The 22610-nt window shown below is 44.4% G+C and overlaps 2 protein-coding genes across 5 annotated transcripts in view; one reads left to right on the top strand and one right to left on the bottom strand.

Moving 5' to 3' along the window:
- LOC122927687 (very long-chain acyl-CoA synthetase-like) overlaps positions 1-22610 on the top strand; it is a 173683-nt gene that overhangs the window by 45521 nt on the left and 105552 nt on the right. The gene's annotated exons all lie outside the window — the stretch shown is intronic.
- Positions 1-22610, bottom strand: part of HYKK (hydroxylysine kinase) — a 90777-nt gene that overhangs the window by 52680 nt on the left and 15487 nt on the right. Inside the window, exons 2-3 of one of the 2 annotated variants that reach the window (XM_044279777.1) lie at positions 9874-10210; positions 6807-6949 (exon numbers count right to left, since the gene is read on the bottom strand). In XM_044279777.1, coding sequence (XP_044135712.1) covers positions 6807-6949; positions 9874-10210 — 480 coding nt within the window. Of the gene's footprint in view, positions 1-6806; positions 6950-9873; positions 10214-22610 lie in introns of both variants that reach the window. The other variant, XM_044279776.1, reaches the window with a different exon arrangement.

Raw genomic sequence — 22610 nt, 5'->3', positions numbered from 1 at the left:
ACCTGAGCATCTGCCGGTCCGGTCTGCTCCACTGCTTGGATACGAAGGTAGGACAGTCACAAGGTCATTATCAGTTACACCTTCATTCGCCTTCATGTGGGGACAGAACAGCAATGTCTGGTGTTGTGTGCATGTGGTGGCAGTGTCTCGGCCTGCTGGCTGTTCCTCAGGACATGGTTGCCACGCATGCCGTTGCCGGCGGTAACAGGTGAGTGTGTTTGTGTGCTTTTCCCTTTGTGTGGCTTCACTACCCTGCCTGGTGTAGGAAGGGTTAACTCCCTTCTTTCTGTGTGAGCACTGGGTGTGTCTGTGTATGGGTGTGGCTACTTTGGGCTATAAAGCCTCTGCTTAGAGCAGTAGTCAGAGGGGGTTCTTCAGCCATGCAGTGCTGAAGACATCCTCCTGGGTATTTACCATCTGCCAGTGAGGGCCACCCTTCTGGTCATAAAACTATGTTACACGGTGTTATGAAGGTGTGTGTGGGGTTTCCTTATTATTGCAGCTTATGGTCCTGGGTTCCTGTGTGATGTCTGTTGTGTGCTGTGTTCGTTTGTGTTCTGAACAGCAGCACTTGCACATGGGTTCCAGGCTTTGTTGTCTGTGGCAGGTGAGTGTTGTGTTGGTTGCATTTGCCTATCACTGCCATAAGTTGTTTCTGTTCCCCTTGTAGCTTGGCCACTTTAGACTCCTGTTTCTCCGTGTCCAGGAGGAACGAGCTGTCTACCCAGCTCCTAGTTCAGGGAACGACGGAGGGTCAGTAGGGATCCGAGGTTCCTGAGCATGGGCCCTCCTACCTTTAAGGGCGGCTCATGCTGCTAGGAGTCGGGGTCAGATTAGGGAAGCGCTAGGAGGTGACCTGCTCCCTAATTCTGTGGTTCTGGCCAAGTAGCAACCTTACTATCACCTGGCACCGCACGGCTGAGGGTTTTTCCCATTATCAGCCGTGACAGCCGTGTAACAAACTTGTCTATTGATTCACAGTCTTCTTGCTTGCAGCAGCCAAATATATATCTTTCATATATGACATTTTTAGAAGGCCTGAAGAAAGTTTCTTATGCATCCAGGATGGGTTTGGTGTCATTCTTTTGCTCCTCTGTAAGGTTTAGAATAGATTATGGTTGTAAACATGGAGGCATTCACTGCCCATCACCCTCCTCAGGGTGGCTGCCTGCACTGCTGCAGGCTTCTCCTTTAACCCTGTGGCGACGCAGTAGTCATCAAACTCAGCCCTGAAGGTGTCCCAGTTATCACAAACAGTGCCGCTTACCCTCGTCGGCTCAGGCAGCGGTATGCTGTTAGCCGCCATGATGCTGCTATTTCTTGCATCAAATTCTCAAATCCACGGACAGGAAACCCGATCACACGGCAGGCTCTCAGCGGCAAATGTGCAGAAGCAGCGCAGATCCAGATACTTCTGACACCATGTTTCATGTGATGTAAATAAACACAGCACGCGGGATTACTGCACAGGAGCCATGTTGGTAACATAACATAAAGACAGGAGCAACTGCCACAAACGGAAAACAGAAAACATAAAGTGGTGCACCAACATAACATCCATAACATGGAGTTGTCAAAGTGGCATATTGGGGTCAGTAAAATGGCCAGACAAAGATGAGTGAGAGCAAGAAATTCTGGGAAAATTAGGTTTTCCCTCTCTGTTCATCAGCTAGGCGGTTAATGACATGTAAATCATCAACCAGCTGAGGAGCTCAGTGACATTTGGGCTGAACTCTTTTAGCAGGGCTACCAGTCTGGAGAAGAAGTAGGCTGTGGCAAGGCCGATGAGAACCAGGGCCCTCTCCTCTGATCACATGTGTGGTATGCACTGTAATTTGCGTTTTTGAGGTGCTGGGTGATAGACCCAGGTGCTGTGGTTTGCAGACCACAAAACACACGAGGCCAAATTGTCAATTTTACCCAATGTCAGCTTCAGACTGAGTGGAGAATATTTGTCTTCCAAACATTGCAAAGTACTCCCTTATCTCTCTGTAGTACACCTTCAGAAGCATGGAGGACATAGCACAGCAGTTCCAGCACTGTGTTGAGACAGTAAAACACTTCGTATAGGTTCACACAGAGTTCTTTGGTGCAGGTTTTGAGGCTTTTCCGTCAAAGCCAAAAGATGATCCAAAAAGAATACAATATAAAGGAAATTACTTCTACTTCTCCTTTCTCCTGGTCCTGGATCTACTTCTGGCTTTGGCTGAAAAATCTGCAGGAACATCTGCCTCAGGATAAGAATGCTGTTGGATTGCAGCTGTGAGTCTACTTTCACACTGGCGTTTTTTTGCTTTCGGTTTGTGAGATCCATTATGGGCTCCCACAAGCGGTCCAAAACGGATCAGTTTTGCCCTAATGCATTCTGAATGGAAAAGGATCCGCTCAGAATGCATCAGTTTGCCTCCGATCAGTCTCCATTCCGCTTTGGAGGTGGACACCATAACACTGCTTGCAGCGTTTTGGTGTCTGTCTGAGGAAACGGAGCCAAACGGATCCGTTCTGACACACAATGTAAGTCAATAGGGACGGATCCGTTTTCTATGACACAATCTGGCACAATAGAAAACGGATCCGTCCTCCATTGACTTTCAATGGTTTTCAAGACGGATCAGTCTTGGCAATGTTAAAGATAATACAAACGGATCCGTTCTGAGCGGATGCAGACGGTTGTATTATCTGAACGGATCCGCACAAAACGCGAGGGTGAAAGTAGCCTGAATTGAGGGTGAATCATCAGTTCAGGAGGCAGAGGGGAGGAGAAGTGGCTTTCTCTAAGAAAATGTATCACAAGGTTTCTCTTACTATTAATTTATGCAAAGTTTGCTGAAAGTAGAGTGACTGTGGTACTCCAAAGTATGGTTTGTGCGAGCATATGTGGTCTATAGCAATGTGTTGGATAGTTCAGCTAACCCCTCTTATGTGCCTTTATTCTGTTCACATGCTAGGCATTAACACCTTCTAGCCCTGCCAGTTTTCACCTTCCTGCCCAGGCCATTTTTTTGCAAATCTGACATGTGTCACTTCATGTGATAATAACTTTGGAACGCTTTTACTTATCCAGGCCATTCTGAGACTGTTTTCTCGTGACACATTGTACTTCATGACATAACAGTGGTAAATTTAAGTCTATATTTTTCACATTTTGTATATAAAAAACATCCTACATTTTCCATAAATTTAGAAAAATTCAAAATGTCAGTTTCTCTGCTTTTAAAATAGATAGTGATATCTCATAAAATAGTTATTACTTAAAGGGTTTCCGTCATGAGAAATAACGTTATGTAGCTGACTGACTAGCGATGTGCTAATGTCAGCAGTACATAACAGTGGGCCTTATAACTGCCTGCTGCCGTTCTCAAAATAAAGACTTATATAATATGCTAATGAGCCTCTAGGTCAGTGGTGGCGAACCTATGGCACGGGTGCCAGAGGCGGCACTCAGAGCCCTATCTGTGGGCACCTGTGCCCTGGAAAAAGTCTATGGTGTACCAATATGCCTTAGACTTTTCCTGCCATTCATCAGCATAGGGCGCACTATGGACAGCACAGGCAGCACACTGAATGTAGGCAGGCTATTATAGCTATCTAGGTGCTACTGGGGCGTTGCTTCAGCACCAAGAGGCTCCGTCTACGCACTATTTGGCACGCCCAGGTCCCGTTTATTGACTGTTGAGTTCTCCTCATCGTCACGTAAATCCCGCGCCTGCTCCGTCCCGTTTAGTATTGGGCGCATGCGCAGCGAGTAAAGGATGTGCTCCTGCTGCCGGCTTCCTCACTGCGCCTGCACCAAAGGAAGGAAGCCGGAACCAGGAGTGCGTCCTTCACTCACTACACCTGCACCGAACACTAAACGGGTAGGCGCAGGTGCGGGATTTACGTGACGATGAGGAGAACTCGACAGTCAATAAACGTCCGAGATCAAGCCTCTAGGCACTGAAGCAATGCCCCAGTAGCGCCTAGAGGCTCATTAGCATATTCTAAAAGTCTTTATTTTAAGAGAACGGCAGAAGGGAGTTATAAAGCATACTGTTATGTACTGCTGACATTAGCACATCGCTAGTCAGTCAGCTACATAACGTTATCTCTCATGACAGAAACCCTTTAACATTCACCATATGTCTACTTCATGTTGGCATCATTTTGTAAATATCATTTTATTTTTTTAGGCCGTTAGAAGGCTTACAATTTTGGAAACAATTCTTAAAATTTTTAAGAGAATTTCCAAAACCCACTTTTTAAGGACCGGTTCAGTTGAAACCACTTTGTGGGGCTTACATAATAGAAACCACCTATTAATGACCCCATTTTAGAAAATACACCCCTCAAGTAATTCAAAACTGAACTATGTAAACCCTTTAGGTGTTCCACAAGAATTAAAGGAAAATGGAGATGAAATTTCAAAATTTTCCTTTTTTTAGCTCATTTGCTATTTTCTTTTAGAGCAAGTGATAATATCAAATATGTCTTTTTTTTGTTTTGTTTTAGTTTTGCATGAAGCATTTTTGAATGTTTCTCCATTTTCTGAAAGCCATATTTTTATTTAGTTTTCTGCCGATCATCTAGTTTTTTGTTAGAAGAGTTGACTTTTTTTATGGTACCTTTTTTAGGTACATATGATTTTTTGATCACTCAATAATACACTTTATGGGGCAAGGTGACCCAAAAATAAAAACTGTTTTCGTACAGTTTTTATTTTATCTTTTTGATGGCATTCACCTTAGGGGGTAGATCATGTGATATTTTTATAGAACAGATTATTACGGATGCGTTGATATGTCTAATTATTTTTAAATGTATTTCAGTTTTACACAATCAAAGCATTTAAAAAAAAAAAAAAAAAAAAAAGAGGACCTGGACACTGGGCTTTTCCCTGACAATCTGGGCCCTGCTCCGGACGCCATAAGTGCCGAAGCTCAAAATTGGTTCCGGGAGCAGCGAATGCAATTGCCCGGATATTCAGTAGCTGCTTTCCAAGTCCGATTTGAGCTTTGGCACCATTTTTTAGGCCCAGGAGAGGCAAGTCTGATAGTGTAGGTCCTGTCTGTTGGAAGCCACCTTGTCTCTAGTGGATGAGCTGGACACAATTTTGATAAAAAATGTGCGCAATGGGCTTCTAATTTTCATATAGTAAGTATAGCAGTAATGCAATTCAGATTTACCATGTTTCCAGTGTTTGCATGTGTCTTTGCATATAGAACAGTGTTCTGCTACATATAGTATTTGCCTAAACTGTATACTAGGTACTTTGTAAGCTTTTTGATCAGAATGCATAAGCCCTCTCATCATCAAGGTGGCACGTGGATGTGCCATCCATATCTTTTTCTATACAATCTAGTATTTTTGTAGTCTTTCCCATCTTTTTTTATGGTATCAGCACTCGTGTGTGTGTGTGCGAACGTGATTTTCCGTTATGGACATTGCTCGTTTCACAGGCCCACACAGCATTATAATGCTCATGGTGGCTGTTGCAGGTGTGTCTGTGGGCTGGTGGTGCCCAGTGCCATGGTGGCTTAGTCTGACAGCAGTGGGGTTGTTGGGTTGTTGGACTGCTGGGTCTAGCCACCTGCAAGTGCTGCATTGTAGTGGTAGTGGTCGCCAAGTGACATTGCACCAAATTAGAGTAGGTACCCACTCTTTAGAGGTCACCTTGATGTGGTGAGTGGGCCTAGGCATTTTGATCAAAGCGTATATGAAGTGCCTTAGTGGAGGTGTTTATAAATTATGCTGAGAAGCAATAGATCATCGCATGGCATGTGGATGTGTAATCCATGTTTTTTTTTCTCCACAGTCTATTAATGTTTTAATATGAATATATGTTTGAGTGGTTTCTTTCCATGGACTGCATAAATATAATCTCCCCTCTGCTAGAAAACATTCCCCTTGAAGCCTTCTGGAACAGAGCTGTGGCTAACATTATCGATTAGACTCTGCATAGTCTGACACCGATCAGATAGTGCCAGGCTGTGCAGGAACCCATCATAACTGGTTACATCTATCTGGAACGTTATGGCCAACTGCTAGTATTCCCTTTATAACTTCTAGTAGGCATAATAAAGGAATGGCAGGACAGTCATAAGAATATTACAAGGGGAGTACAAGTAGGTAAAATAAAACATGGCCGGAGAGGTTACAGGTCCTCTTTAAACATAGAGGGAGTTGACCATTCTCCACAAGTAATAAGGGTGCAGGAAAGCCAGCCACTGTGAGGGGCATGTGAGAAAACCAGCATCTCCAGTACCTGCACACCACACCAGTTTAAGTGTCAGAAAACACCGCCAGGCATGTTTTTAGTCATCACCTGATTGACTCATCAGTTAACCACATGATACAACCAATATTTGGATAGTGTAATACAGCGAAAATTTACTCATGGGAAAAAGAAAATTCAAAACGGTGATGTCTCTCACGGAAAAGACTGCACTGTGATATGATAAAATCTGAGATTCTCGGCCAAAATATATTGGCTGACCGTCTCAGATTTTATCATAGTGAGGGATTAGTCCATATATAATGTTTGCATCTATTGTGTTAGTGCATTATTTTCCATGATTCCATCTGGTATAATCACGACATGAGATCAGAAAAACGTGTGAATGAGAATTTATACATTTCCAATTATTAACACTTGACATCTGGCCACTGACGTAAAATACAGCGGGAAAAAAAAAATTACAAAACTCCCCCGTTTAGTATAAAACCACCATACCATATACCACTCTGTAGGCTAAATAGTGATGTCATCCTTGGAATGACAGAATAGTTCTGAAGAATTTGTTATTCAGGTCCCAATATTTCATACATACCTTTGTTAAGGTTTCATCAAGAATAGCTGCTGTTTTTCCTATGTCAAATAAGATTTCAGGAGTTGTCTTAATTTCCGCTACTGGTGTCCCAGGAAGGTAGGTCAGAAGTCTCACCATATGCTTTTGTATGACGCCTCCATAGTCTAAAAATCAAGGATAAACTAGTCAACAATTTATAATCTTCATTGAAACAAATAAAACAGTATGGGTTATGATTTCATATTTTGACACCCTCTTGAAGTCACATAGACATCAGACATATTTTTCTTGTTATTTTGAACATAAATTCACATCTGCAAAGAATACAAGACAGAGTCCAAGTCACGTATTCATTCCTGTATATTCTAGACACAGAAAGTTGTAAAAATGAGAACCTAGCAGCTGGTATTGGCGGTGTGCTCAGGGGTGCTGGTATAGGGGGTGCAGAGGTATCAGATGCATTTGGGCCATGGTGCCTGAGGACACCCAGGAGTTCCAAGTTATGTAAATGTATGTCCTTACAGTTAAAATGGTCGGCCTATCTGGAAATCTGGTGACATTTCCAGCATTTGGAATGCATTGGGGTCATGTAGTCCCGTGAACATGCGCTGCTGGTATCTGGAAACTCCAACCCCTTTAATCATGTCTGCCATCAGTATCGATTGTAAAGAAAACAAATGACACGCTCTATACTAATGAGTCAGTGAACCCACTGGCAATGTGCTCCTGATTAGAGATGAGCGAATTTCCTGTTATGAAATTTGTTCACGTTTCGTTTACTGGTAAAAGCAGAATTGCGTTACGGATTCCGTTACCAACGACCATAATCCAATTCTAAGATGGAATGCATAACGGAATGCCTTTAGAGGCATTCCGTTATTCATTCCATCATAATAGAAGTCTATGGGTTGCATAATGGATCCGTCCGGTTTCCGTTTTGCAGGAGAGGACTCCTCTGCATAACGGAAATGGGATGGATCCGTTTTGAGCCCATGGACTTCTATTAGGACGGAATGAATAACAGAATGCCTCTAAAGGCATTCAGTTATGCATTCCGTCGAAGAATTGCATTATGGTCCGTGGTAACGCAATTCTGGTAACGCAATTCTGCTTTTACCAGTATACGAATCGCGAACGAATTTCAAAATATGAAATTCGCTCATCTCTACTCCTGATGTATACTATGTACAGTGAATGTACATAAAGTATACTACAGTAATAGCACACTGACTCAATTGTATGGGGCCATGCGCATGTCTGTGTTTTTCACAACTCTGTGTGCCCAATCCGCAAATCACAGAGCAGGTTCTATATGTGTCCATATTTGTGGATGAGAATTGCCCTTTCTATTGATGAGAATGAGAAAAAACTGAATGAACATTGAAGCTATCAGTTTTTCCCAGATCCTTTTTTATGCAGACCAAATTATATCTGATATGGCCATGTGCATGAGGCCTTAGGCTAATTTCACTCTAGAGCTAGGGATCCGGCAGGCTGTTCCGGCAGGGAACTCTCTGCATTCCAGCATTGCTGGAAGCTTCAAACTTTCCATCTGGCCCCATTAACTATAATGGGGACCGGCAGAGTTTCAGCTGCAACCCGGCAAATATACCAAGAATCGTCCGGAAGAAAAACGCTAGGCTGTTAATTGGGCTGGACGAAGACCTTCATGCAGAGAGCTCCTGCAGGCTGTTCCGTGCTCGATCCCTAGTGCTAGTGTGAATCTAGCCTTAGGCCCCTTTTAGACGAGCGAGTTGCGCACTCTGGACTCACAGCGCAAGTATGAGACAGCTCCTGTCCTCACCTCCAAGCGCTGACGGGGACATTTTATTGATTTATGATGCTATGTAACCCTTAGGCCTCTTTCACACGGGCGTCACGTGTAAGGGCCGTATAGGATGCGGGTGCGTCGCGGGAAAATGCGTGATTTTTCCACGCGGGTACAAAGCGGTTTAATGCGTTTTGCGCACGCGTGAGAAAAATCGGCATGTTTGGTACCCAGACCCAAACTCGTACTTCTTCACAGAAGTTCGGGTTAGGTGTTGTGTAGATTTTATTATTTTCCCTTATAATATGGTTATAAGGGAAAATAATAGCATTCTTAATACAGAATGCCTAGTAAAGTAGGGATGGAGGGGTTAAAAAATAAAATAAAAATTAATCTCACCTCATCCACTTGTTCGCTTGTCTTCTTTCTTCTTTGATGACCTGGGAGGAAAAGGACCTCTGGTGACGTCACTGCGCTCATCACATGGTCCATCACCATTGTAATGGACCATGTGATGAGCGAAGTGACGTCACCAAAGGTCCTTTACCTGCCAAGTCATTAAAGAAGAAGAAAGAATACAAGCCGGGCTGCGCGAACAAGTGGATGAGGTGAGTTTAATTTTTTATTTATTTTTTTAACCCCTCCATCCCTATTTTACTAAGCATTCTGTATTTAGAATGCTATTATTTTCCCTTATAACCATGTTGCTGCGATTTTCATGCAACGCACATGTGATGCGTGAAAATCACCGCTCATCTGAACAGCCCCATTGAAGTGAATAGGTCCGGATTCGTTGCGGGTGCAATGCGTTCACCTCACGCATTGCACCCCCGCGTGGAAAACTCGCCAGTGTGAAAGGGGCCTTACAGTTCTGGAATGTATCGGATTACATTGACATAATGATATCAGTGTTATATAATACATTCCAGAACTCTAAGCGCTACATAGCATTATAAATCAATATAATGCTATGCGACCCTGTCAGTGCTTGGAGGTCAGGACGGGAGCTGTCTGATACTCAGGATGCGAGTCCGGAGTGTGCAACTCGCTCATCTGAAAGGGACCTTAGACTCTACATATGAATTCCATGTTGTAAGAAGACAGGTATTCTTTTTAGAAATAGGAATTTATATCAGACAGAAAAAATGACTGTGACATAAAAAATTACTTTTATAATCAGAGAATGAAGAGCATTTTGTCTGTTCACCTTTTGCTGTGTGCGGCGCGGCTGTTAGGGTTAGTCTTGTGGTTGAGCATGGGTGTAGGGATGCATTATTGGAACTATGGTTTCAAAAAGAATGTAATGCTGTATGTTCTTACCAATTGGCTCTAGAGACATGATTTCACCAGTTTTTGTCAGCTGAGCATTTGGTGTAGGTAGACCTTCATCATGTAGGAACTTCATAGCACATGTCTGCACTTCCACTAGCTCAGCGTTCTTGCTGTCTTCACTGTTCATGATCTTCAGAACATACTCTCCTTGTGTAGTAGTCCCATCATCCCAAGTCTGGATGTAGAAATTCTGATCATCGTAGCCTGGCAGTGGCTTTACCCTGGATACTTGTAAGCCAAAAAGTGTCTCTACCAACTTAATGGCCTGTGCTTCATCGACAGCTGGTTTGCTGGTGATTTGCAATGTCTCCTTTCCAGAACTCATCTTCTAGAGAAATAAATGTATATTGTGTAATTATGGATTAGCAAAACGGATGTGATTTAGACCCCTTTTACACAAGCGTGATTTCTTCGCGGTTCAATGCGTGATGCGAATGCATTGCGCCTGCACGTTATCTGGACCCATTCATTTCAATGCGTCTGTTTTTCACACATCCCTTATGTGTTGCGGGAAAATCGCAGCATGCTCTATATTGTGCGTTTTTCACGCAAAGCTGGCCCCATAGAAGTGAATGGGGCTGCATGAAAAACGCATTGCATCCGCAAGCAAGTGCGGATGAAATGCGTTTTTTACTGATGGTTGCTAGGTGGTGGTGTTTGTAAACATTCAGTTTTTTACCTGCGCGATAAAAAATGAACCACTGAACGCAATCGCAGACAAAACTGACTGCAATTGCTTGCGAAATGGTGAGAGTTTTCCTGAACGCATCCGGACCTAATCCAGATCGTTCGTGTGAAAGGGGCCTTACATAAACATGTTCTGTATTGCATGATAATGTAGGTGAAGCCATTTGGTAAGATTATTCCATGTGTAAGATATGGCAGCAAATCTTGCATTACCCATCTCATTCAAAAAATTGTTGGACCCTGCACACGTTCCTGAGTATTGTAACCTATCACTCTACAGATGGCACATGTAAAGAGTCATTAGTGTCTGCAGGGATTTTTTTCTCAGAGAAAAGGTGGTGGAATTCACCCCCCTCCCCTGGCCACGCCCCTACCCACCCCTAGGACCGCCCCCTAAAACCGCCCCTTTAGAGAACAGGGATGCAAGTAAAATTTGGGGGGGGGGGGGCTAGCTAGAAATGACTGGGCCCCACAGCAAATTTTTGTATGCCCCCCCCCACGCACGTTTCGCCCCCCCCCCCCCCTCCTCTTGTGTAAATCCCATTCCTCAGGGGTATGGAGATTTCACGGTCTTTGTACTTGTGAAATCTCCATCTCGCCATGTGCAGGGAGGATAATAACTTAAAATCTTATTATCCTCCCTGCACAGGGCAGGATGGAGATTTCACAAGTAGAAAGAAAGTGAAATCTGCATACCCCTGAGGGCGCATGCGCGGATGGGTGCACGCGCTGTGTCCCTTCGCGTAGGGGCATGCGAACTGGAAGTCACGTGGCTTTTATAAAATTTTATAGTTCAGTTAAAATTTTAGTTCAGTCAAGTAGTGTGCTTGGGGGAACTTAGGATGGGGCTCGGCTGCGCCGGCCATGTGTGGACTAGGGCACTGGCAGGCAGTGGCACACTACTTGGGGGAAGGATGGGGCCCGGCTGCGACGGCCATGTGTGGACTAGGGCACTGGCAGGCAAGACAGGCAGTGGTACAAGGGGGGCCCGCCACCCCAAGTAGTGTGCCAGTGCCACTGCCTGCATGGCCTAGTGCCACCATGCCATTGCCTAGTGACGGTCGTGACAGCCAGGCTGCCACCGCCTCCCTAGTCCACACATGGGCAGAGCAGCCTGGCCTGGCCCCCTAATTGGCCAATTCAATCTTTTTTAATTTAAGAATGAAATAAATGAAAAATTACCTTTTTCCTTTTCCTGCCTGGTGTCGCTCTGCCTCCTGCTCCTGCCGAGACCCCACGACACTAAACTGCTGCTGGGCGGGCCTGTCAGTGGAGCCGGAGGCGGGGGGTCCTGGGTCTGGGGCCGCAGACAGGCTGCAATGGAGTCGGCCTGGGGGCTGGGTTTGGGGCCACTGTAGAATCAGCGTCTCCTCGGCTCTCTCAGTCGCTGTCAGTGGTGGGCGGGAGCTGGGTGGGAGCTGGGCGGGAGCTGGAGAGCCGGAGGTGCCGGAGGCTGCAGGGCCAGGGACTGAGAGGCGAGTAAATTCAATCATGATTGTAAGCAGCGGCGCAGCCTAAGCAGCGGGCCGGCTGGGCCCAGTAACTAAAGGGGAGCGGGGCGAGTCGGAGAAAATAGGTGGCGGAACGCCTTTCTGGGGCGTTCCGCCAGAAAAAAAGCCCTGAGTGTCTGCATGAAAATTTTACTTGGCACATGTCCAGACATTATTCATGCACACGACGTATGTATTTTGTGGTCTGCAAAACACGGATCCGCAAAAAATACGGATACAGTCAGCGTGCATTACATATTTGGCGGAACAGAATAGCTGGCCACTAATAGAACAGTCCTTTCCTTGTCTGTAATGCGGACAATAATAGGACATGTTCTATTTCTTTGCGGAACGGACATATGGAAACGGAATGCACATGGAGTAACTTCTGTCTTTTTTGGCGGACCCATTGTAATGAATAGTTCTGCATACGGTCCAGAACGGACCGGAACAGACACAGAAAGAAAATACGTTATAATCAGCAAGAAGCTGGCATGAGAGGCATGGGGCAGAGTTTGCCTATAGAAGGCAAGTGAATTTTTAGGATGTTTTATAATCTCTGGATATTTTCTAATAAACTGATAATGTATTATTACTAATGTAACCTATATCGGCAGTTCTATATTGGCCCTGATTGAGCAAGGGGTCTCCATAAATGAAATACAAGTTACACCAAAGCTCCTCCTGCTCCATAACATGGTGGCTGCAGAGTGGATTGCATTTTCAACCTGGCATACTCCTTTTAAGGATAGGACAAAAAACGTAAAAAAGACCTGTATAGGGCGCCAATTGCCTCAAAAGTAATGGCCTACTTGTGGTAAAAATGGTTAATTAAGTGGTAACTTTGATAAGATTGTTTAAAAACACAACGTTTGTGAAAACGTGCAGAATAACCTTTTTTTAAAAACAGTAATGGTAGTTAGTTAAAATCGCAGTGAGAATATATAATAAAGCAGTATTGAAGTGTTATTATATTATTATTATTATTATTATTATTATAAAAAAGTTATACAGGAGACCAAACCTCTTTTTTTCCCCTGCATTGCTGTATTCCTGAGCTAAAGTAGACCATGGGCAGGACCAGACCTCTGGGTGCACCATAGTTCTGCCGCTGTTCTTATCAATCCACTCCCTCTTATGGTTGATTGATGGCCCTGTAATCTCACACCTGACCTGTACAGTACAACCTCTGCACTTTCATATGCGCCACCGCCGAGGGTATACTGCATGGCACAGGAAGATTCAGGCAAGAAGAGAATTCAGTCAAATAACCATAAGGACTCATGCACATGAACACTGATGTTTTGCAGTCCGCAAGACACAGATACTGGCTATGAGCACTCCGTTTTTTGCAGAACGGAACGGCCGGCCCCTAAAACAACTGTCCTATCCTTGGCCGTACTGCGGACAATAAAAAAATAAAAAATGCATGAGCCCTAAGAGTGCCTCAAAGAGAACATCAGCAGAGCTATGGTACATCGAGGGGTTTGAGCCACATTTTCCTGTAGTTAACAGCTCATTTGCATTTTTTTAAATATATTTTATCAGGAATGCAGCAACACGACGCCAGGCATTATCTTTGTTTTAATTGCTGACTACATTTTAATTGCGAATTGTATGCTCCTTTTAATGACGTAGAGCAATGATATTTGCACTGCTGGCTGCCAGAGTTATATCATATAAAATGAATCTGTCGCCTTCCCGAAGCCCTGTTATGAATGATTAGTATTGCTTCTATTGAGGTCAGGTCACTAATTTGTACCTGGATCCTTATCTGCAAACTGGCCCAAAATTATATTGAGAGGACTCATGAATGCATACAAATAATAGGGAGGACTCAAGGAGAAATGCTGTCTGTAATCAGAAAGTAGTTTGCTGCCTTTTGTGTGTGTGTAGAACTATATGTTTCAGCAGTGGTTGTAGAAACAGTGTGTGTGTCACTGTGTGGGGCTACTCATAAGGGCATTTGTAATGCCCCAGAGCGGCATTACCACTCCTACACCCTTCTTCTATCTGTGTATGCTAATATATATCACCTTGTGTATTTATTTCAGGTCCTCCACACTGTGCATTCCTAATCTGTTTGCAACTGTTATGCTCACGTGTAATGTGCCTGGTTCACCAGCAGGGGGCAGCATAAATGGCAGAGCTACACAGGTAGAATGGAGCTTACCATTCCATTCTATTTCTAACACCCCACCACACACACACACACACACCCCGGCGAGAAGTGGGCGAGTCCTACTTCCTGCAGGAAGAGTGGGGCAGAAGTTCTAGTCAGTCCAATTTACCCCCAGCTAGGGGAAGCGTGTGCAGGGGCACAAAGCTTAAAGCCTCAGAAGCCAGGAGCATAGTTCCTTGGCATAACTTAGAGTCAGACTACCAAGTGTTGTGCAGCATAAATAAGAAGCAGAGTTATACAGCCAGCCTGATAGTACAGCAGAGCCAGAGAGAAACAGATGTAGCAGAGACGAGTTTGCCTGCCAGAGTTTTAATGCTAAAGCCTGAAAGATAAAGCCTGAAATCTGTTTAGGAAAAATGTTTACCAAAGTAAAGCTGCTATTCAACTATATGCAAGGTCTGGACTCCCTCAATTATTCCCCCTATTTGTTTGCTTCAGAGCCAAAGCCTGAGGTCCAGCTTAATCCAGGTAGGAGCACCATGACACATTTTAAAAGGACATTTTATACCGCACTATACCATTCGGTATACCTACACCTGGGACGCGTGTCATTTCATCTATTAAGGGCCCTAGGGGGAGGTCGCCGTTGCACATTACCCTAGTGATGCCCTGTTTTTCACCTTTTAGCCCCTATACAGAGATGTAGACTTCACTGCAGGGGAACCACGAGGCCGCTGTCTCTTGAAGCAGTCTCTGTTCAGTTGCCGGTGAGGAGCACTGAGGGATCAGGCAGAATCGTAGTCAGGGACAGGCCGAGGTCAAGGCAGGTAGAGTTCTTGAAATTAAGAAAACAGTCTGAGGTCAGGGCAGGCAGCGAAGGGACAGAATACAGGGAAAAGGTGAAAGTCTGTACTATGGGCAGACGATAAGATATGGCACACCTTAGCAGGAAGTAGCAGACTAGGAACTTTCTTAATCAGGCACCCTCCCACACTGGGGAAGGGACCTAAGGAACCCCAAGGTAGACTATCATAGGCTGGTGAAGATTAGGGTGTGTTGTGAGATGGGGAAACAGCTCTCCTTGTCTGAACACTGTTTGTGTAGATTAAATTAAAACGACTGACATTCTTCTGTTTGGCCACAAGATGCCGCTGTTTCCTAAACACAGCTACGGACTGCATATACACTCACCTAAAGAATTATTAGGAACACCATACTAATACGGTGTTGGACCCCCTTTAGAACTGCCTTAATTCTACGTGGCATTGATTCAACAAGGTGCTGATAGCATTCTTTAGAAATGTTGGCCCATATTGATAGGATAGCATCTTGCAGTTGATGGAGATTTGAGGGATGCACATCCAGGGCACGAAGCTCCCATTCCACCACATCCCAAAGATGCTCTATTCGGTTGAGATCTGGTGACTGTGGGGGCCATTTTAGTATAGTGAACTCATTGTCATGTTCAAGAAACCATTCTGTTTACGCCAAATTCGGACTCTACCATTTAAATGTCTCAACAGAAATCGAGACTCATCAGACAAGGCAACATTTTTCCAGTATTCAACAGTCCAATTTTGGTGAGCTCGTGCAAATTGTAGCCTCTTTTTCCTATTTGTAGTGGAGATGAGTGGTACCCGGTGGGGTCCTCTGCTGTTGTAGCCCATCCGCCTCAAGGTTGTGCGTGTTGTGGCTTCACAAATGCTTTTCTGCATACCTCGGTAGTAACGAGTGGTTATTTCAGTCAACGTTGCTCTTCTATCAGCTTGAATCAGTCGGCCCATTCTCCTCTGACCTCTAGCATCAACAAGGCATTTTCGCCCACAGGACTGCCGCATACTGGATGTTTTTCCCTTTTCACACTATTCTTTGTAAACCCTAGAAATGGTTGTGTGTGAAAATCCCAGTAACTGAGCAGATTGTGAAATACTCAGACCGGCCCGTCTGGCACCAACAACCATGCCACGCTCAAAATTGCTTAAATCACCTTTCTTTCCCATTCTGACATTCAGTTTGGAGTTCAAGAGATTGTCTTGACCAGGACCACAACCCTACATGCATTGAAGCAACTGCCATGTGATTGGTTGACTAGATAATCGCATTAATGAGAAATAGAACAGGTGTTCCTAATAATTCTTTAGGTGAGTGTAGTTCCTTATTCATGAGAGGTGGGTTTACACAGAGCCTGGAGAGGAAGACAAAGGGAGCAGCCATCTTAGAAGGAGCTGAGACTGAGGAACTGTGTCAGTAGAGGATCCGACGGCATCCAGGTGTGAAAGAATCCCTCAGTGACCAGAGCGGCAGCTAAGTGAAGCTAATCGTGTCCAAGACCCTGATCCTGCCCAGAAGAACAAGGATTGCTTCCAGGAATGCTGATGAGAGCTGAGGAGCAAAGCTATATACACTGCGGGACAGCATGCTTGTTGGAGAGGCATTTTTTCTGTTCAGAGTCACCAGTGGATGCAGAGCAGACCCGGGTCGGTAAGATCATGCATGCACCTCATTACAGTTTTGGCACCTAGAGACTGAGACCAGGTCTGAAGTTAGGTTCTCTGTTTCTGTCAGGTAACAAGTGTTACTACTGTCCATTGCAAGGACTCCGTAACTTAAAGTGACATTTCACATTGGAGAGCTGATAAACTTCCCACCAACTCAAGCCATGCTGACATTTTGCTCAGGAGGAATACTCAGGCGCGTGCTACAAGACCAGTTATGGGAGGGGGAATTCTGTAGAGCTTTGTAAGATTGTAAGCTGTTGTGCTGCATCGCAGGCTAGCCCCTACCACCCATATAGTTATTCTTGCTTTTTAGGGTAATAACAGGTAAGGTGTGGCAGTTTAGTTGTGCCTGCCAGTATGTAAATCACCACGCTTTCCTCCTGCATCCATCAGAGGGCGCCGCGCTGTGCAGCACAAGGGTCTCAGCCTTCGGGCTGGGTGTATGTAAATTTATTGTATGTTCCCAGCATTTGTGGTTGTGTTCATTGGTTGTGTTTAAGTAAAATTCAGTTTTGGCAAAAGCTGGTGGTGCAGTTTTTTCTTTTTCGTGACTTCACTGTATCCTGGGGAGCCCACCCTGATACACGGCTTACAGTGTCATGCTAGCTCTTTAAGAGCCAGAGGGAGAGCACACCCTAAAGCTTGAATGGAGCTTGTATGGAGGGGCAGGCCTATCCTGTGGGCAGACCCTCCAAGAGGGTATGGAGAGCGGGAGGTGAGTGTACGGCACTGGGACCTGGAGCACTGGAGCTGGTGAGCATGACAGTGGTGACCCTGGGCGTCGCTGCAACATTTGAGTTGCAATTCAGGTTTTGGGTTGGGGTCTGATCTGTTACAAATGTGCGGCAAATTTATATAAACACAATCAAAATTTTAGCCTGCTCTCTCCGCATTTATTGGTGGCCATTTGACACCATGAGAGGTATAATACAGTGAGGGCTCAGCATGTATGTGGAGCCTGCATTCCCTGAATTTGATGGAGGACGGTATGGCACCTGTGGAGGTAGTATTTATTGTTAGGCTCCAGTCTTGCTGTTGGCGGACAGGCACAAATAATTTTGTACAAAATGTATTTACCAAGAATCTCACATTTATAATGCAGCATTAGCATTAGTACATTTTCTATAGTGAGTATGGCATTATTGTATTTGCTTTACTATTTCTGTTGGCATAGTGCTGTTGTATTGTGTTTGTCTTTGCTTTTGTGCTTTCAGCCATGGCGACATGCCCCTGCGCACTGGGAAGTGCTGACTGACCTTCTTTGCAAAATTTTCCTGCCCCCACAAAACTGTCAGCCAGCTATTGCCATTAGAATAAACATCAGTGCGCCATTCTTGTAAATTTAGAGCAAGTTGTGAGCACTAATGTCTCCTTACCAGAGCAAGTGTGAATGTAGCCCTAGAGAGCATTGCAGTCTCAGAACAATGTGAGTACGCTGGGAATAGTGACATATGGTACCAATGAGCGCTGTATTCTTTATTTCCACACAAACACTACAAATACAATTAATATTAAACCACTGTGTTGTACAATTAAAACTGCTGTATGATATCCATAAAGTAAAAAAAAAATATATAAATTATGTGTTCTTGGCTGACGTAAAGTGGTTTTCATGTTCTCCACAGACAACATGTGTACTCATTGACTTTTAATCTGTTTGTCCACATATCAGTAGTTTTTCAATGACTGTGGGTCAGTGAAAAAAATCTTGGAAACATGCACAAACATACAGTACAGACCAAAAGTTTGGACACACCTTCTCATTCAAAGAGTTTTCTTTATTTTTGTGACTATGAAAATTGTAGATTCACACTGAAGGCATCAAAACTATGAATTAACACATGTGGAATTATATACATAACAAAAAAGTGTGAAACAACTGAAAATATGTCATATGCTAGGTTCTTTAACCACTTCAGCCCCGCTAGCTGAAACCCCCTTCATGACCAGAGCACTTTTTACACTTCGGCACTACACTACTTTCACCGTTTATCGCTCGGTCATGCAACTTACCACCCAAATGAATTTTACCTCCTTTTCTTCTCACTAATGGAGCTTTCATTTGGTGGTATTTTATTGCTGCTGACATTTTTACTTTTTTTGTTATTAATCAAAATGTAACGATTTTTTTGCAAAAAAATGACATTTTTCACTTTCAGCTGTAAAATTTTGCAAAAAAACCGACATCCATATATAAATTTTTCGCCAAATTTATTGTTCTACATGTCTTTGATAAAAAAAAAATGTTTGGGCAAAAAAAAAAATGGTTTGGGTAAAAGTTATAGCATTTACAAACTATGGTACAAAAATGTGAATTTCCACTTTTTGAAACAGCTCTGACTTTCTGAGCACCTGTCATGATTCCTGAGGTTCTACAATGCCCAGACAGTAGAAAACCCCCACAAATGACCCCATTTCGGAAAGTAGACACCCTAAGGTATTCGCTGATGGGCATAGTGAGTTCATAGAACTTTTTATTTTTTGTCACAAATTTGCGGAAAATGATGATGATTTTTATTTTTTATTTTTTTCTTACAAAGTCTCATATTCCACTAACTTGCGACAAAAAATAAAAAATTCTAGGAACTCGCCATGCCCCTCACGGAATACCTTGGGGTGTCTTCTTTCCAAAATGGGGTCACTTGTGGCGTAGTTATACTGCCCTGGCAATTTAGGGGCCCAAATGTGTGAGAAGTACTTTGCAATCAAAATCTGTAAAAAAATGACCGGTGAAATCCGAAAGGTGCACTTTGGAATATGTGCCCCTTTGCCCACCTTGGCATCAAAAAAGTGTCACACATCTGGTATCGCCGTACTCAGGAGAAGTTGGGGAATGTGTTTTGGGGTGTCATTTTACATATACCCATGCTGGGTGAGAGAAATATCTTGGCAAAAGACAACTTTTCCCATTTTTTTATACAAAGTTGGCATTTGACCAAGATATTTTTCTCACCCAGCATGGGTATATGTAAAATGACACCCCAAAACACATTCCCCAACTTCTCCTGAGTACGGCGATACCAGATGTGTCACACTTTTTTGCTGCCAAGGTGGGCAAAGGGGCACATATTCCAAAGTGCACCTTTCGGATTTCGCAGGCCATTTTTTACACATTTTGATTGCAAAGTTCTTCTCACACATTTGGGCCCCTAAATTGCCAGGGCAGTATAACTACGCCACAAGTGACCCCATTTTGGAAAGAAGACACCCCAAGGTATTCCGTGAGGGGCATGGCGAGTTCCTAGAATTTTTTATTTTTTGTCGCAAGTTAGTGGAATATGAGACTTTGTAAGGAAAAAAGAAAAAAAAAGAAAAATCATCATTTTCCGCTAACTTGTGACAAAAAATAAAAAATTCTAGGAACTCGCCGTGCCCCTCACGGAATACCTTGGGGTGTCTTCTTTCCAAAATGGGGTCACTTGTGGCGTAGTTATACTGCCCTGGCAATTTAGGGGCCCAAATGTGTAAGAAGTACCTTGCAATCAAAATGTGTAAAAAATGGCCTGCGAAATCCGAAAGGTGCACTTTGGAATATGTGCCCCTTTGACCACCTTGGCATCAAAAAAGTGTCACACATCTGGTATCGCCGTACTCAGGAGAAGTTGGGGAATGTGTTTTGGGGTGTCATTTTACATATACCCATGCTGGGTGAGAGAAATATCTTGGCAAAAGACAACTTTTCCCATTTTTTTATACAAAGTTGGCATTTGACCAAGATATTTTTCTCACCCAGCATGGGTATATGTAAAATGACACCCCAAAACACATTCCCCAACTTCTCCTGAGTACGGCGATACCACATGTGTGACACTTTTTTGCAGCCTAGATGCGCAAAGGGGCCCAAATTCCTTCTAGGAGGGCATTTTTAGACATTTGGATCCCAGACTTCTTCTCACACTTTCGGGCCCCTAAAAAGCCAGGGCAGTATAAATACCCCACATGTGACCCCACTTTGGAAAGAAGACACCCCAAGGTATTCAATGAGGGGCATGGCGAGTTCCTAGAATTTTTTATTTTTTTTGCATAAGTTAGCGGATATTGATTTTTTTTTGTTTTTTTCTCACAAAGTCTCACTTTCCGCTAACTTAGGACAAAAATTTAAATTTTTCATGGACTCAATATGCCCCTCACGGAATACCTTGGGGTGTCTTCTTTCCGAAATGGGGTCACATGTGGGGTATTTATACTGCCCTGGCTTTTTAGGGGCCCTAAAGCGTGAGAAGAAGTCTGGAATATAAATGTCTAAAAATGTTTACGCATTTGGATTCCGTGAGGGGTATGGTGCGTCCATGTGAGATTTTATTTTTTGACACAAGTTAGTGGAATATGAGACTTAGTAAGAAAAAACAAAAACAAAAACAAACAAAAAATTTCCGCTAACTTGTGCCAAAAAAAATGTCTGAATGGAGCCTTACCAGGGGGGGGGGAGGGGGGGTGATGATCAATGACAGGGGGGTGATCAATGACAGGGGGGTGATCACCCATATAGACTCCCTGATCACCCCCCTGTCATTGATCACCCCCCCTGTAAGGCTCCATTCAGACATCCGCATGATTTTTTACGGATCCATGGATACATGGATCGGATCCACAAAACACATGCGGACGTCTGAATGGAGCCTTACAGGGGGGTTATCAATGACAGGGGGTGATCAGGGTAATCAGGGTGATCACCCCCCTGTCACTGATCACCCCCCCCCCCCCTGTAAGGCTCCATTCAGACATCCGCATGATTTTTTACGGATCCATGGATACATGTATCGGATCCACAGAACGCATGCGGACGTCTGAATGGAGCCTTACAGGGGGGTTATCAATGACAGGGGGTGATCAGGGTAATCAGGGTGATCACCCCCCTGTCACTGATCACCCCCCCTGTAAGGCTCCATTCAGACATCCGCATGATTTTTTACGGATCCATGGATACATGTATCGGATCCACAGAACGCATGCGGACATCTGAATGGAGCCTTACAGGGGGGTTATCAATGACAGGGGGTGATCAGGGTAATCAGGGTGATCACCCCCCTGTCACTGATCACCCCCCCTGTAAGGCTCCATTCAGACATCCGCATGATTTTTTACGGATCCATGGATACATGTATCGGATCCACAGAACGCATGCGGACGTCTGAATGGAGCCTTACAGGGGGGTTATCAATGACAGGGGGTGATCAGGGTAATCAGGGTGATCACCCCCCTGTCACTGATCACCCCCCCTGTAAGGCTCCATTCAGACATCCGCATGATTTTTTACGGATCCATGGATACATGTATCGGATCCACAGAACGCATGCGGATGTCTGAATGGAGCCTTACGGGGGGGTTATCAATGACAGGGGGTGATCAGGGTAATCAGGGTGATCACCCCCCTGTCACTGATCACCCCCCCTGTAAGGCTCCATTCAGACATCCGCATGATTTTTTACGGATCCATGGATACATGTATCGGATCCACAAAACGCATGCGGACGTCTGAATGGAGCCTTACAGGGGGGTTATCAATGACAGGGGGTGATCAGGGTAATCAGGGTGATCACCCCCCTGTCACTGATCACCCCCCCTGTAAGGCTCCATTCAGACATCCGCATGATTTTTTACGGATCCATGGATACATGTATCGGATCCACAGAACGCATGCGGACGTCTGAATGGAGCCTTACAGGGGGGTTATCAATGACAGGGGGTGATCAGGGTAATCAGGGTGATCACCCCCCTGTCACTGATCACCCCCCCTGTAAGGCTCCATTCAGACATCCGCATGATTTTTTACGGATCCATGGATACATGTATTGGATCCACAGAACGCATGCGGACGTCTGAATGGAGCCTTACAGGGGGGTTATCAATGACAGGGGGTGATCAGGGTAATCAGGGTGATCACCCCCCTGTCACTGATCACCCCCCCTGTAAGGCTCCATTCAGACA

This window comes from Bufo gargarizans, chromosome 2 (genome assembly GCF_014858855.1).
Source record: "Bufo gargarizans isolate SCDJY-AF-19 chromosome 2, ASM1485885v1, whole genome shotgun sequence".
Classification (NCBI taxonomy): domain Eukaryota; kingdom Metazoa; phylum Chordata; class Amphibia; order Anura; family Bufonidae; genus Bufo; species Bufo gargarizans.
The sequence above is the reverse complement of the archived record's forward strand: the minus strand, read 5'-3'. Positions and strand labels throughout refer to the sequence as shown.